Here is a 17,721-nt window from a genome sequence, read left to right as displayed (position 1 = left end):
TCTTAGAAAATGAAGAGGTCACTTAAAAAAATGGGAACTAGTAGAGGAAATATTGTGGGAAATTATGACAAGCTTACTAGTGGCGGGGACAGGATAGCTACAAGAAACCAAAAAAGATAGTTGGAATAGAGATGTGAAGTTCAGGAAAAATTGAGACTGCAGGTATATAGGTATATGAAGTCATGTGTGTAGAAGTGACAAATGTGGCAATAAACAAAATCTCTGAGGAAAGAGTTTCCAAAGGCATACAGCATACTGGCACAAATTCTAGAGTCACAACATCACAGTTCAAACTCCAGTTCTACCATTTAACCAATGACTAAAGCTTGGAATATCACAATGCCTTATACCTGGAACAGGTGAGGAGAAGTGGAACACTATGTTCTTGTGGTTTTGGGATACAGGAAAATCCTAAGGTTTTAGAAAGGAGAAAGGCCAAGTCACAAGTAATTACCACCAGCTGTCCACCTATCATATATAGGTCTAGCTTTCCTATCACACTACTAATCAGGCTCAGTAATGCAAAGTGAATGCCAGAGGTAATGAAAAGAGCCTCATACTTCATATAGGGAATAAATGGGTACTTTAAAAAAATACAGAGGATGGTAAAGTTATATCAACTGCCTAACCCTACACAAAGGGAAATTTAAAGAATACATTTTCAAATTTTATCTAATGAGAAAGAGAAAGCAAGTAAGGTCCCAAAGCTAACCATGAGCATTAAGCATCAATAAACTACAGTGAAGCTTGTATTTTACTTCTGGGATTACAGGTATTTTTCTTTCACAAAGAGCTAAAAAATTACACAACAAAGCTCTAAACGTCTTTTGTAAGATAAACCTATAAGGGGCAAATGAAATGGGCTGGATTGTTCTTTTCTTTTCTCTGGTAGTATTTATCAAACTAGCCAGTCACTAATAAGCACAGAATCATTATAACTAGTAAGAAATAGAACTAAAATCTTTTTCAGTCAAGAACAGTAAGGGTACCTTGAAAAGTTTTCAACTGCTTCAGAACAAAACACTAAGAGGTAAGGTTCAAATTTATAGTTAAGGGAATATAGAAAGGACAAATTTCAAGAAAAATATGTGAGGTAATAAAAAAGCCAGTGATAACAAAGAAAAACAGAAACACAACACAGTTTTTGCTTCTGATACAATGAATGGCACACAGAGTGATCATAAAGAAACTAATTTTTGTAAGACACACAAAAATGAACTTACTTTATATATATACCATGTATGGACACAATCCACCTGCTGAGACAATTATTCTCCTCATTAATTCAAGGCTGTCTAAATACTTGCCTTTACCCATTTATTCATCAGGTTTTGCTACAGATTTGGTGAACAGTGACTCAGAAATAGTGGGACAAAAGAATAGGAGAAAAAAAAATTTTGACAACTGGTGTTATTTAAAAAATTCTATGACTGTCAGACCTAAATCCCTTCCCCATAAAATGATCTTCCCCCCATCCCACACATAACTCTCAGAATGCCCCTTAAGTTATTTTCATTTTTAAATCAAGTTGTGATATTAATGTTCATGAGAATCATCTCTGAGCCTCCACAACAAATACTTGCATGTTGCCATTACCATATGATTTTGTCAATGAAATTTGCAAAAAGAGATTTCAAACATCTATGAACAACTTTCTGTAATTATCAAGACAAAAATTCATTTTAAATATTCTATATTAAGGAGTATCTGGCTAGCTTAGTTGGTAGGGCATGCGACTCTTGATCTCAGAGTTGTGAGTTAAAGCCTCACGTTAGGCATGGAACCTACTTAAAAAAAAAAAAATCTTTGTATATTATATGGTAGGCAAAATTATCAAAAATTAAGTTTTATTACAAAGAATGATTAGTCTTAGGTCAAATTTATGCTACTCTAAATGGACTTATATTTGTATACGCTGCATGTCTTTTTTGTAACAATACTGGGCTCTCTTATATGTATACAGTTCATGTAGATTCAAGACTTTCCTGTAGAAAACTGTGGTAAAATGGAAAACAAACTAGACTGAAAGTTAGGAGACCTTTAGAAGTCTTATTGCTGTCACATGTTGGAGGATTCAGGGAAATTTACTTCATTTAACCTCTTATTTTGGAGGGTAAAACTAGATAATTTAGGCATATTTTAGTTTCACATCACTGTGGGGGTTTTTTTCCCTTTTTTCTTATGTAACGTAATATTTGTCATATCTCTGACTTATTTGATGTGAAGTTCCTTAGACCTCACCTCTGGACAGATTTCAACTACTTCATTAATTCTTTTTCCAGGATGGAGATTCTGCTTTTTATGACCAAAAGCAAAGCTGGCTGCAAAATGAACACTGTAAGGAAGTGACAATACTACCCTGTTTATAAAGTTAAAAGAAAATGGACAGATTGTAACATTTTCCCCCATCATTTCCACCTTCCTCAAGACGCCATTACCATTCCTCATTCCTTAAAAAAGGAATGCACTACTTCACTGAGTAGATCTCTAGGCTTTGTAACAAATCTCAAGTTCTCCTCACTACCTCTAAAGATTGCTCGTTACCCTCATCCTATTTCAAATGGAAAGACAGTCCTCACTTCTCTTTAAGGTTTAGATATTGTCCCACTGTTTCCTTGATATCATCCTCTTCTAGCTTCAATCATCCTTTCTCTAATACCTTAAATCACTGCCTTATTAATCTATTCCCTTCTAGCTTTAAATATGCAAAAGTGTGTCTCTAAAGAGAAAATAAACGGCTTGCTCCTCATCTCCTAGTTTACTTTTTCTTTTTTCCTGCCACGCATCACAAACAAGTGTTTAAAATCACTTCTTTTAGGGATGCCTGGGTGGCTCAGTCGGTTAAGCGTCCAGCTCTTGATTTTGGCTCAGGTCATGATCTCCCTTCAGGCTCTGCACTGACAGCATGGAACCTACTTGGGATTCTCTCTCTGCCTCTCCCCTGCTTGCACGTGCTCTTTCTCTTTCTCACGCACTCGAAATAAGTAAATAAAACATTTTAAGAAATCATTTCTTTCCTCACTATGCACAATTTCATCCTTATCAGTCAAGTTTCTGTTCTTCTCTTCTACTAAAATAGCACACCTGATGGGTCACCAATAAACTTGTAAGCTCTAAATCCAATTTTTTTAAGCCCAATTTTCTTGACCTTTCTATAACATCTGATATCAGTAAGTACCCCATTTTTAAGACATTTTTCTTCCTGAGTTTTCACAACTTTATATTACCTTGTTTCCATCTGAATTCTCAATTTTTCCCCTGGTTTCCCTCTTATTGCTCTCCCATATTCAATCCTTAGCTCCTTACCCCACCAGTTTCTCCCTTAGGAAACTAGGTTATTTGTTTAAACTGTAACAAGGTACAAACAATCCCCAAAACTAGTCTATCTAGGAGCTCTAGTGCCACACTTCCAACTGCCTGGTGAGCATAACCCCCTCGTAACATGATCTTATTGCTAGATTTATAGTACTCTTAAAGTACTCTTTGATCAAATTACTACCTTACCCTAGAACTGTCAATGGCTCACCCTTACCTATCAGACAGTAATCAAAATCAAAAAAGTATCTCCCAAACATGGGCCTTTTTGGTTTCCACAATTTCGTCTATATCATTTCTTCCACTTGGAGTGTCTTTTTTTGGTTCAGTTCTTGAGCTAGCTACCACCCATCGAGACTTAAAATCCTTTACCCTTTTGAAACGATCTCAGACTACTGTATCACAGAGGTGAACTCCTGTAATCTACACAAATTCTCATCTTGAGTAGCCATTTTGGTATTTATTATGTTTTGTTTTATGGCACCTCTTACATTAATTTGTCACATGATGTCTTATGCTCGTTAGGCTTCACCTCCTTCAGTGATTCTTTTTGTCTCCCACAATACTTTGCATAGTGTCTCTGCAAAGTCTTTGCTTAGCATTCAAATATTTGCTTAGTTGGTATTTACTAAAATTAAAATTACAAAGAAAAGCACACATTTCTTAGGGCCAAGTTTAGGCACCATTTTTAAGCAAAAAAAAATTGTGTGCTAAAAAAAAAGGGGGGGGGGGAGGTGGTGCTATATTAGAATTTTTTTTGCTTCCTTTGAGAAATACCCTTGATCTGTAATACCTATATGAAAACAAGTTGTAAAAATAACAACTGATGCTAAGGTAATGCTTCAGTAAGTGGTAAGATCAGCACAGCAGTACTTCAGCATTCTGAACATCAAGGCAGTTATGCCTGCTCCAAATAGCAAGCTGAAAGAGACCATGAAATGGGTACTGTATTCCTTCAATAATCTCCATACTTTCTAAACTTTCCTTTAGTCCCCTCTACCCAGCTTCACTGGAACCACACTCCTGCCCAAAGACCTTCAACTCCTCTCTAACTAATGCTGATCCTCTCTCACATCCATATAGTTCCTCCTGCCTCTCCTTTCTGCAAAGCCTTTTATCCCAATGCCATGTCATGTAACTTCTGCTCTTCCATCAGCCAACTGTCCAGGGGGTAGTAGATCAGCTCACTCTCTCGTTTAATCCAGGCCTATTTATTCTCACATCTTCCACCTTGGTAGTAGCAAAGCTTGCCTCCCTGAATAGAGGAATGGGGATAAAAGAATGCTTCCTTGGGTTTTGTTTGTTTGTTTGTGGAGTTCTCCCTTCATCTATCCAAAACAGCAGAATAAACACCACACAAAAGGAAGAACAAAGGGACGAGCAGACCAGGATCTGACAAGAGGGCAGTATGATCTGTTACCCTGGGGTAGCCAGCTATGAGCAAGCAGGGTAAGCATCAGGGTCAGGACTCAATGGAAAAGGCTGGTATAGTGAACTGGTGGGGGAAGGAGAAGGGGCATGAGCCAGGGTCAGTACCATGTTGGAGGGCAGATAGGGCCCTTGGTGAGGGAGAGATGTGATGGAAGCTAAGTGGTCAGAAGAGAAAGAAAGTTAAAAGAAGGGCTAATTGAGGAAACACAGTACTTACACCAATACTTTTTGAGAGAGAGGGAGCGTGCAAGTGGGCAAGCAGGGGGCGGGGGCGGGGGGGAGGGAGAGGAGGAAGGAGAGAGAGAGAGAAGCAGGGCTTGTGTTCACCAGATTCGGGACTCAAACTCACAAACTGTGAGATCATGATCTAAGCAGAAGTGGATGCTTAACCGACTGAGCCACCCAGGAGCCCCACAATATTTCTTATGGCTAAACCTTCTCTTGCAGAATAGCTAGTAGGGGGGGAAAATGCCATTCTTCATTCTTTGAAGGACAGACAGATGGAGCAGAAAGAAGTAATAGATGTCAAGCTGTATGAAAGGTACCAAAGACTGAAAAAATAAATAAAACATAAGGCAATTATATTTGACAATACCTACTGGTTATGAATTTACTGATAAGAAATCTGGCCCATTTTCAATTTGGACTTTAATTCAGAGAGAATTATACAAGACATGATTCATGTTTTGTTTACCAACCTGTGACTACAGGCAAGTGCTCTAAAGGCTGCCTAGAAAAAAGAAAGAGTACATGGAAGTTTGTAAAGGTTATTCAGGCAGGTGCAACCTAACCCCTCTTCTCTTCAGCTGTTTGCATAATGAAGTAAAGACATAAAAAGATATGGAAGAATATCATAGACATTTTGAACTATATCCTAGGTAACTACTTCATCACTCATTTATTAAACGAGTATATGCTGGGGCGCCTGGGTGGCTCAGTCGATTAAGCAGCCAACGTTAGCTCAGGTCATGATCTCACAGTCTGTGAGTTCAAACCCTGCATTGGGCTCTGTGCTGAAAGCTCAGAGCCTGGAGCCTGCTTGCTGACTCTGTGTCTCCCTCTCTCTCTGTCCCTCCCCTGCTTGCTGTCTCTGTCTCTCTCTCAAAAATAATAAACATTTAAAAAAATTATTTTAACAAATAAAAAAATAAAGAAGTATATGTTGTGTTCCCAACTCCTTGGTCATTTGAAGATTAAAGGGGGGAAGAAAAGGTATAGGCGCCTGGCTGGCTCAGTCAGTTGAGCATGCAACTCTTTTTTTTCCCCTCCCAATTCCAGAGGCTTTATTAAATGATTATTTCTTCAGTATGTCAGTTTTTTTGTTTATTTAGGGGCATGACATTGAGCCCAACTCAATCTTTTTTAACACTGTTTTTTACTACTGTTGTGGTTTAATTTAAATCCAAGTTAGTTAACATATAGTGTAATAATGATTTCAGGATTTCAGGATTAGAATTTAGTGATTCGTCACTTACATATAACACCCAGTAGAGCATGCAACTCTTGATCTCGGCATTGTGAGTTGGAGCCCCAAGTTGGGGGTAGAGATTACTTAAAAAAAAAAAAAAAAAAAAAAGGCAGGGGGTATAAAAATAACTTCTTCAATCTACTTCCAACCTCAATATTCTCAGAATTTAAATTAAGCATCTTTGAAAAATAGTATAAGGTCAACTAGGAGAATACCTCACCTTAACGAAGAGAATGATCAGTCAAGTCTGTCCAGTTTGTTACACATTTTCACATTTAACAAAAGTCCAGTAAAATTTAAAACAAACTGTTTGAATTTTTTACTTTTCTGTGTGACTTAGGAAATAAGAAAGTAAATACCTGATATGAACACTGTATTATAAAGTCTCACATATTATTATTAAACAAGAAAGTTATGGTCAAAAGAAACAACTTCCAAGAAATTCTCTAGACCGCTGTTTTTAAATGTATACCTTCTAGATCATAACGTGGGTAATCTGAAACTATGTTAATGGCATATTCTTTAAACAAGAAAGATTAGTTAAGACCACAGACAAAACTGAGAATCAATATGAAGATATGAAACCAAACCAAAGCCAGGTGGAAGGCCAGGTGCATGCTAGAATAAATTGCATTCCCCCACTACCACAGTAGAACATGAATTTCTTAAAATGGGGATTCCGTTTTTGTTCTGTTGTATTTCTAACACCTAGAACATAGAAAGCATTCCACAAATACTCATTAAATGAATGCTGAAAAAGTACAATCAAACTGAGTTATTTTCTCCAGGACATTTTTTTCTAACCTCCATGCTTGATCCATCCATCAAGCTACAGTCTTTTGCATTACTTTATCTTAAAGATAACATCTAGGTTCAATAAAACTATTCTAGACCCAGCAATGGCACTACTAGGTATTTATCCAAGGGAGACAGGTGTGCTGTTTCAAAGGGACACATGCACCCCAATGTTTATAGCAGCACTATCAACAATAGCCAAAGTATGGAATAAGCCCAAATGTCCATCAATGGATGAATGGATAAAGAAGATGTGGTATGTATGTATATATATATATATGTATATATATATGCATATATATATACATATATATAAACGCATATATATATATACATATATATATAAACACACACACACGTGCACACACATATACAATGAAGTATTACTCAGCAATCAAAAAGAATGCAATCTTGCCATTTGCAACTACGTGGATGGAACTGGAGGGTATTATGCTAAGTGAAATTAGTCAGTCAGAGAAAAACAAAAATCGTATGACTTCACTCATATGAGGACATCAAGAGACAAAGGGAAACAAAAATAATACAAAAAACAGGGAGGGGGACAAAACATAAGAGACTCATAAATATGGAGAACAAACTGAGGGTTACTGGAAGGGTTGTGAGAGGGGGGATGGGCTAAATGGGTAAGGGGCACTAAGGAATCTACTCCTGAAATCATTGTTGCACTATATGCTAATTTGGATGTAAATTTTAAAAATAATAATAATTTTAAAAATAAATGTATTTGTACCAAAAAAAAAAAAACAAAAACAAAAATAAAAATTCCAAGATCCACAATTCCAATGGAAAAAAAAAAAATAATAACATCTAGGTTCTTCAGAAGGAATATGTTATTTTATAAGTTCATACAAAATTGTGCACTTTAATGGCTAAAACGGTGAATTTTATGTTACGTGTACTTTATCACAATTTAACAACAACAAAACCCTTTGAGGAATAAACCAAAGGAAACTATACAGATTGAAATGTAAAAGCTTCTATATACCTCTTCTCCCTCTCCTGGCTTTTTTGTCCCTAACTTTTTTTTAGTATGAAATATTTGACATATTGTAATTTACAATAGTTCCTTCTGTCAATCCTATAATGAATTGAAATTAGCAGTAATGGAGGAAAAGGACAAGCAAACACAAGAAACCTGTGCTGTCCTAGAGATCATGAGTATCATTTTAGCATCTTCTCTGTCAGTAGGAAGGATCCACTGGAACTTCCCCTACATTAAGAAACTTCCTTTTATTTGGCAGAACAGGACTGTTGAAACATGTTTCTCTCAAGTATCAGCAGTACAGAGAGAATTAACAAAACTGAGCAAAGTTCTGATCAAATGTAGTAATTTGTTTCTTCCATAACAGGGTATGATCCCTTTTTTCCAGAAACTTCTCTGAACAGTGCATCATTTTCAAATGCAAAAATATGTCACAGACTTCAGATACAAATAATGCAGAGTCTAATAATGCAGGCAAATCATAATTACTGTCTAGACATTTTAGACATGACCTTTATAGTTTAGATCAATGAGGAAAAATTCTCTAAATTATATTTTTTAATTTATATGATCAAGGGAAAAATATGTTCATATTAGCTAGTCAAAGTACAAGGGTCAGTTCAACCAACTGTGGCATAAACTGGCAAAGGTATGATAAACAACCTTAAAAAAAAAATCCTGTAGTAACTTGTGGAAGGTAACATTAACGCCCACAGGTTCACCACCTTCTGTAATGAACATAAGTCTTAATTTCTCTAAGGTTGCCTTTACTGTTGATGGCCCAACCAAGTGATAAATGTTACTGGGAGAAAGGTTCACAAGGCAAAACAGCAGCATTCAAAGATTTAACAATTATTATTTCAGCTGCTGGCAAGCAACACTGAAAGCTGTAATGTATATTAACGTCTTTTTGCTGAGGTTGGTTTTGTGGGAGCAAGTAGCTCATGAATGAGCTTAGCTGACTTTCCAGCATTCACATCTTAAGGGCAACATTGTTCTCAACTCCTACATTAAGAGTCTAAAGGAAGGGATGCCTGACTGGCTCAGAAGAACATGCAACTCTTGACCTTGGGGTGTCAGGGTCATGAGTTCAAGCCCCACAATGGTGTAGAGATTACTTAATAAAAACGTTTAAGAAAAGAGTCTAAAGGAGTCGTACATTTTTCAGTAATACTTCTCTGCATTTTACAGAGAACTTCAAATACTACAATTGTATTTGCATTTTTAGAGTATCAAAGCTTGTTTGTAAGACTTAACTCTCCCACAAATCAATAGTTGGCCATGTATTTGATAATTTTGCCACATTCTTACAATTCAATGTACAGTAAAACAAGGCCTTTATAAAACTGTAAGTAGGGTCTAAAAAATTTAATCACAAAGTACAAGGTTGTATTATATCGAATTTGCATTATACAAGACCACATTATCATAGAATTGTACTATATTATAAACTTTTCTGATAACATTATGTTTTTAAAATTATAATCCTGGCTGATATTCAAAGCTATGGTGAAAGTTTGTCCTCCTGGGGAAAAACTATAGCTAAACTACAAGGACTCACTGAAAAACACTGGAAATATTCTACTGTATACATAAACTATGGTAAAATCATGACAGCTATTAAAACAAGAAACAAAATCACTCATTCATTTAAAAAAAAAAAAAAAAGTGTATAGGACACTAAGAGCCAGGCACTCTGCTGGGAATAGAAAGATCAGACATATTTCCTTCTCTCCAGAGTGCATGTAAATCCAAGCAGGGAGAATAATTAAACAATTACAAAATATGATATTATGACTGACAGAAGTACATATTGGTGCAAGTAACTCAGATGAAGTAAAACTAGAAAAAGCTTCCCTAAGTACATATAAGCTTAGACCCAAAAACCAAGGTTAGACTTGGGGTGGGGGGTAGGAAAGAAATGTTCCAGAATGAAAGAATGGGAGGTGAGAACACAGATTCAAAATGAAAGGGAAAGAAGAGGAGAGAGAGCAAGAGAGGGAGAGAGAGAGAGATGCAAGAGATACAGAGAACCTGATATAAGGTGATGAAGCTAAAAAGGCGAAGCAGGAACCAGATCACAAAGAATCTATTTTGTACTCATGCTAAGGCAAAAGAAAACAACTAAAAGGTTTTGAGCAGAAAAATGAGAGTAAAATTTGCATATTAGCAATAATATAGCTGAAGTGAAGAATAAATTAGAGGGGCGCCTGGGTGGCTCTGTCGGTTAAGCGTCAACTTCGGTTCAGGTCATGATCTCGCGGTTCATGAAATCAAGCCCTACATCCGGCTCTGCGCTGACAGCTTGGAGGCTGCTTGGGATTCACTCTCTCTCCCTCTTTCAAAAATAAATTTAAAAACTTAAAAAAAAAAAGTTACAAAAAAAAATTAGAGATGCCATGGGAGGCAGGAAGACAAGTGGCTGCTGTTGCAGGTGTCTTGGACTAGAGATGATGGTGGTAGGAGCAGGATTGTGGTAAATGGTATGGAAAGAAAGAAGACTGGCCAGAGAAAGATTGGAAAGATAGATTAACAGGATTGGATTTGGTGACTGGTTGGATGGGGGGAGAAATCGTTTATTATTCCCAGATTCCTGAACCTGGCAATTAGAGGGAATGATGGTACCAGCTAATCATTTCCCTTCTGCTGGAAATATTTACAAGGTCCTAAAAATATTACAGTGCAAAAAAATGTTTTAGATATGATTCTGGCAAATATGACTTTTACCTCTTGAGCTATCTTCCACCTATTCTGCATAAAATATCAAAATAAGTCTGTATTCTACAAGCACACACCAACAGGGGAAAAAGGAAATTTAATTAGTAAAGAAACATGCTTAGTGTACAAAGAAGGCCAGCTTGAAATTAAAGTTTGCTATTCAAAGTGAATCTGCAAATTAAAAAGGCAAGGACTGATGGTATCCCAAAACACAGACACAGTGTCTCAAAAGTTTCTTCCTTGAATGATCATATGACCAAAATATACACAGGAATAGCTTTTTCATACAACTAGGACAGGCTTTTTTCTCAAAATTTTTAAAAGTAGAATTTAACAGAATTTTGGCAAAGAATCTACATTAAAAAAGAGCACCACTCTTTGAAATCCAGTATCAAGAACAAAAGACAGCAGCTTTCAAAACCCATTCATTCAGAAATTTAGGTGCCCTAAACTTCTGTAAATAGATTAGCATAGGCCAAGCAGATTAGTCTCTTTTTAAATACTTTCCTTTTGTCTCTACAAAACTACATCCAATACTGTGAAAACGTGGTCCGCTCTAAGAGAAATTTCAAGAGCTACTCATTCTCTTAAACATTGTATCACCTGTTAAACAAATCTCATATTAAGTTGATGTATCTATGTATTTATAATGTATACATTTACATGGGCGGTAACAAATTAGAAGATACACCTTCCAGTTCTTGCAAAAATTTTAAATGCCATTCTATTCTTTCAAGGCAATTTTATATATCCCAAAATAAGAATTTCCTCACACTGAATGGATTCAATTAATCTATGAAATAAAAATTAGATGCTCCATACTACAGGTACCTCGCAACCCCCTTAAATCAACTCCCAGGGACTTCTCCCACACACGATCTCATCAGTTATCTAGGGAGTCTGGGAGGGGTGGGTTCTTCTCTTCACTTGCAAAACAGACAGAGCTTGAGTATCTATGGTGTCAAGGAAGGTGTCCAATTAACTGTAAAAAAATGAATGAAAACTATTTGTTTTCTGAACTACCCTTGCTTCCTTTAGCCTAAGTGGTAGAAAGACCCAGTTCTCACGAAAGCTTACTTTATCAACTCTAGTGAACGTGGTGATTCCTGACTGCTACCACAGGGACTACACCCCTACTTACACTTCCAAAACCAAACCTCTAACAAAGTTTTCCCACCATCCTATCATACTGAAGGAAAGGACTTTCCTCCCATAGCCTTACGTCTTATTGGTTGGTCTGCAGGTTTCCTAGTCTTTCCTGTTGATAGGCAACATTATTTTAAAATAATTTAAGATCTGTGATAACTTTCACGCCTTAGTTAAGATAAGACGGTGCTATCAGAATAACTTGCCAAAGATTCCTGACGGCTGAATGTTTGTTGAACAAAAGAATTATACCGTAAGAAAAAAGTCCTCATAAAGAACATATCCCTAAAGCCACAGATAACTTCTAACATAATTAGAAGTTCATTTAGACAACAGTAATTCAACGCTCCCAGACCTCGACAGTTATTACCAAGTTTTCCCATGAAATGGAGGTTAGGGATCTGCCTTAGAACACTAAGAGAGGTAACAGGCTCTAGAACTGAAAGAAGGAAGAGAAACCAGAGAAGAGAAGCATGGTGAGGAAAGAGAAACACTAGCTCTAACGTGGCACGGGGTCTATTCAACAAGAAAAAGACATTTTGAACCGATTTACGAGGAGTAACTCGAGCCCAAACCCTCGCAGACGTTGGGGCGAACTCCGAAGTCTGTGGAAGAAGGCGCCCGAGCCCAGTGACAATGGGAACCGACCCTATCTAGGAGTGGGGGCACCGAGAGGGGACCGTGCCTCGCCTGGGCCACCTTCCCGTCCGCTCGTCAGGAGCGAGACCCACCTGGAGACCGCCATGGCCGGGCGCCGGCGGTTCGGAGCTCCCCGCGAGCTACGCGCCGCGCCGCCGAGGCGCTAGTTTCCAGAGAGCAGAGCGGCGCAGGCCCAGGCCGCGGTCAGAAGGGAGCGGCCGGTGCGGCGCGGGGTGTCCCGCCGCGGGCCCTGGAGCATCTGCCCCGCCGCCTGCCCGAACTCGTCCCCGCCGCGGCCGGGGAGCAAGGGTCTGAGGCGGCGGCGGAGGCGGCAGTCCTCCGACCCGCACGACTTCAAACCGGGGGCCCCCAGCCCCGCTCTTTGCTGACGCAGGCGTCGGCACGCCGGACTGAGCGTCAGCGCGCCGGAAGTGACGTCAGCTCACCGCCAGGGCCTTTGCTACGGAGGGTGAGGCCGAGGAGTGCGAGCAGTTTTTGCTTGGCGGCATGCGCCTGGGAGAAAACGTTTGTGGTCATCTGTTTGTCATTAGCGACGCAGGAAAGATAAATAAGGGTCCCCTTATTTCCTAGAAAGGAAAGAAGGCGATTTAGCCAAGGTTCTGGAAGTTCAAAAACTTGGTTTCTAATTCCTTTACTGCCCTCACCCTCATCCCACCAGATTGCTAGAGAACGCAGGATCCGAAAGACCTTGGGCATGATGCTCTGCTCCAGGTGGCGATGCCAGTGGGAGGGGTGAAAGCAATAAAGATCTGCAGTGGCACTTAGGACACGGCTCCGGTGTTTGCCATATTTGCCAGAAGTTCTGCATAGCTATTATAGGAAAGGTCTTCCGCCAACCATTTTGCCAAACCAAGTTTGACTTCTTACCTGTTTATGTTGTAGGTACCATAATTTTCTCAACCAGAGGTAAAAATTCCCAGCCCTCTTTTTTTTTTTTTTTTTTTTTTTTTTTTTTTTTTGCTAATGTGGCTATTCAGTCCCTTAGTTCGTTTTGATTTCAAACATTCTTCTGTCACTTAGTGCAGGTCCTTACCACCTTACACTTGATTTTTATGATAGTGGCCAAAGTATTTCTCCAGCTTCTGTAGTCGAGCCCATCTTAGAGGCCACAAGCAGATGAATATTCAAAAACACTGCTTTTATCGTGTCACTCTGTATATAAAACTTGTCCATTGGCGTCTCATTACCTGAAGACTCTATGTCTCAACCCCTGAGTCTGGTTTTCATCTATAAAATGAAGCTAGTGAGAATTACTCTAGAAGGTTATGGAAATAAAATGAGGTCATGTATCTAGGGGAGCTTACAAGAAATTTGTAAACCACAAATTAGTATATTAAGGGGAAAGAAACTAACAAGTGCCTGCTATGTAGTAGGCATTTGGCATGCATTATCTCATAATTCCTAGGCCAACCCTGTAAAGTAAATTTTAATCTTGAATTTAGAGGTGAAGAAACTAACAGAAAGTTTAAATAATTTGCCCAAGATCCAAGTTAGTAATATTTACTGTCGTTCATTTATTCAACAAATATTTACTTGGCACCTGCTCTGTGTCAAGACACTTCACTAGGCACTGTTTGTACTGTTAGACAACATCTGATTAAACTGATGTTTAAGTATCTTCACATTTCATGGTCTTTTCACACCCGCCTTCTCAATGTATTTCCCACCACTGAAACTGACAAGCAGGTACCTACTTCACTGATTATGCACTACATTTATTTATTCAGCCAAAATTTAGTATTTACCACTTGCTGACCTCTACTAGAGATTGAAGCTTCAAAAGAAACCAAAACAAACAGGGTGCCTCACTCTGGTTGAACTTACACCCTAACGGAAATAAAAAGAGTAAACAGATAAACAAGAAAACATCATGTTTACAGGGCTCCTGGGTGGCTCAGTCGGTTAAGCATCCGACTTCAGCTCAGGTCATGATCTCACAGTTCGTGAGTTTGAGTCCTGCATTGGGTTCTGTGCTGACAGCTCAGAGCCTGGAGCCTGCTTCAAATTCTATGTCTCTCTCTTGCTCTGCTCCTCCCCAGCTCATGCCCTGTCTCTCTCTCTCCTTCAAAAATAAATAAAAACATTAAAAAAAAACACACACATCATGTTTATATTCCATGTAAAACCAAATGCTGGGATAAATTAGACTCTAGGATGATTAGACTCTAGACTGGGTAATAAAGGAAAAACCAGGAGGCACCTAACCTGAGGCATGAATGGCGGAAGGGAGCCAGCTGTGTAAAGATCCGGGGAGACTTTCACGTAGAGGATACACTAGTGTAAAAGCCAAAGAGAAGTTTACTGTGTTGGGAAACAAACTGGGAGAGATAGAAAGGGGGCATCGTAAGGAATTTGGATTTCACTCTAGATGCAGTAGAAAGTCATAGGAGAGTTTTAACATGTGAATAAAATGATCTGATCTATATTTTAAAAATATGACTCTGTAATAATCCAAGAGGTGAGTAGATATATAGTTCTAAATGACATTTAGAAGAGAGGAAATGACTAATATCATGGGTTTGTAAGGGATGGTGTAAAAATCAAATATATTGATGTCAGACTGACTTGACTTTAAATCGTTCCTCACCACACTTAACAGCTGTGTGTCCAGGGGAGTCATGTAACCTTTCTTAGCTTCAATTCTTTCATCTGTGAAATGGGGATAATAATAGGACCTCTTAGGGTGGTAGTGAGGATTAAATGAGATAATGAATAAAATGCATTTAGCCAAGTGACTGCCACAGTAAGCACGCAAAAATATTATTAATGACATCGGTTATTCTTTTTGTTAACTATGTGACCTTGAGCAAGAGACTTAACTTCTATGTCTCCATGTCATCGTCTGTGAAATGGGGATGATCATTATACTGGTTCACAACACATATCTGAAATCCCTGTCACGTGGTTTTCTGAATTTAAAGGTTTTTTTAAGATTTAGATTTAGATTTTAGGTTCTGATTGGATTTAGTAATCCAATGCATATACCTTATATTATGTCATACCCCAACAACTCCTAGGGCAGCACCCTATAATCAAATACATTTATAGCTCTGCAGCAAAATGTATGAATAGCCATATTAACAGGAATAAATCAAAGACTGTAAATAGCTCTATGCCAGGTCAGGCCAGGTTTTGCTGCCAAATGAATTTTTTTAAGTATGGTTTTTAGATCCTTTTCAGTTTCAGAATTGTAAATAATGGATTATGAACCTGTACTCTGTAAAGTTATGGTAAGGATTAAATGAGTGATACATGATACACTTAAAAAATATTAAGTGCTAAATAAATATTAGCTCTTATTTTTTACCAGCAGAAAGGTGGTTTCAAAAATCAATGGAAAAAGAACAAACTATTGAACAAAGAATGATGGAAAATTGGCTCTCCATGTGCAGGGAAAAATCAAATCCCTACTTCATACCATATCCCAAAAGAAATCTCAGATGGATTAAAGTTTTAAAAGTGAAAAACTTCTACTAAAAGTAGAAAAAGTTCTATACTAGGGGTGCCTGGCTGGCTCAGTCGGTAGAGCACATGACTCTTGATCTCAGGGTTGTGAGTTTAAGCCCCAGGTTGGCTGTAGAACTTACTTTACAAAAAAAAAAAAAAAATAGGGGCATATGGGTGGCTCAGTCAGTTAAGTGCCGGACTTCGGCTCAGGTCATGATCTCATGGTTCGTGGACTTGAGCCCTGTGTCAGGCTCTGTGCTGACAGCTCAGAGCCTGGAGCCTGCTTCAGTTTCTCTCTCTCTCTCTCTCTCTCTGCCCCTCCCCCACTTGTGCTCGCTCTCTCTCTCTGTCTCTCTCTCAAAAATAAATAATCATTAAAAAAAATTTTCTTGGGGCGCCTGGGTGGCTCAGTCAGTTGGGCGGCCGACTTCGGCTCAGGTCATGATCTCGCGGTCCGTGGGTTCGAGCCCCGCGTCGGGCTCTGTGCTGACAGCTCGGAGCCTGGAGCCTGTTTCAGATTCTGTGTCTCCCTCTCTCTGACCCTCCCCCGTTCATGCTCTGTCTCTCCCTGTCTCAAAAATAAATAAAACGTTAAAAAAAATTTTAAAAAATGTTTTTCTTAATAAAATAGGGTTGCCTGGGTGGCTCAATCGGTTAAGCGTCCAACTCTGTTTTGGCTCAGGTCATGATCTCATGGTTCGTGAGTTGGAGCCCCACATCAGGCTCTGTGCTGATAGTGCAGAGCCTGCTTGGGATTCTCTCCCTCCCTCTGTGCCCCTCCCCTGCACGTATGCTCGCTCTCTCTCTCTCTCTCTCTCAAAATAAATGGATAAACTTTAAAAATTTTCAATTTCAAGATCCTCAACCTCCGTGTCCATGTTTTCCTCCACCTGTTTATCTCGACCATAGGCATGCATATGGACCTATGGTTGGAGTATTACTCTGGTTCTCCTTTTATACCTCCTTTCACAATTGCCTTTCTCTCAGTTGACTAACGAAAGGCATAGTTATCATCTATTTCAAATCTCATTTGAGATTTTATATAATATTTACTACATGTACATTTTTATATATTTTTATTTATTCTTATTATTTTTAGTTTTTTCCATACCCAATGTGCGGGTTGAACTTAACACCCTGAGATCAAGAGTCACATGCTCTACAGACTGAGCCAGTCAGGCACCCCCTAAATTTTTGTTTTTAAAATTTAAGCATGAGGCAACACTATGTAGTCCTAATAACTTTGATGTGAAAGTCTAGTTAATTTAACTGGATAATCTACACTTTTCTGTTCATATCAAACTCCCTTTGATCACATGAGAAGGAAGGAGAAAATTAGTGGATGTATCATTCCACTATCTTCCCAGCATCCCCTGCAGTTATAGTGGCCACATGACATAGTTCTGGCCAATGAGATATAAGTCTGCTAAGAATTAGTGGGAAGACTTTCTTCTTTCTTGAGACAAACATTACCTCTTACTCCTTTGTTTTCCTGGATTTATGATGCCTGGAGGTGAAGCAGCCATCATTCCAGCTCTCTCAGAAAAGGTTGTCTCAGAAGCTGACTCTATTCTTATCCTCTGGGTAGTCTAAGGATAATTCCATTCCCTTTGCCAATGGTTAGTTTAGTTATGGGTGTGTGACCTAATTCTGCACACTTTGTTGTGAAGTTTGCTGTCAGCTTCTAAGAAAGTCCTTTCCTGTTTTTAAAAAAGAGACTCATGGAAACCAATTTTCC

The 17,721-nt window shown here is 38.6% G+C and overlaps 1 protein-coding gene across 1 annotated transcript in view; it reads right to left on the bottom strand.

The window, feature by feature from the left end:
- BTAF1 (B-TFIID TATA-box binding protein associated factor 1) overlaps window positions 1-13,125 on the bottom strand; it is a 118,832-nt gene extending 105,707 nt beyond the window's left edge. The window contains exon 1 of the mRNA XM_042907614.1: window positions 12,608-13,125. Coding sequence (XP_042763548.1) covers window positions 12,608-12,621 — 14 coding nt within the window. The 5' untranslated portion in view covers window positions 12,622-13,125. The remainder of the gene's footprint in view (window positions 1-12,607) is intronic.
- Window positions 13,126-17,721: the final 4,596 nt, after the last annotated feature.

Source organism: Panthera leo, chromosome D2 (genome assembly GCF_018350215.1).
Source record: "Panthera leo isolate Ple1 chromosome D2, P.leo_Ple1_pat1.1, whole genome shotgun sequence".
Classification (NCBI taxonomy): Eukaryota; Metazoa; Chordata; class Mammalia; order Carnivora; family Felidae; genus Panthera; species Panthera leo.
This window is presented reverse-complemented; position numbering and strand designations above follow the sequence as displayed.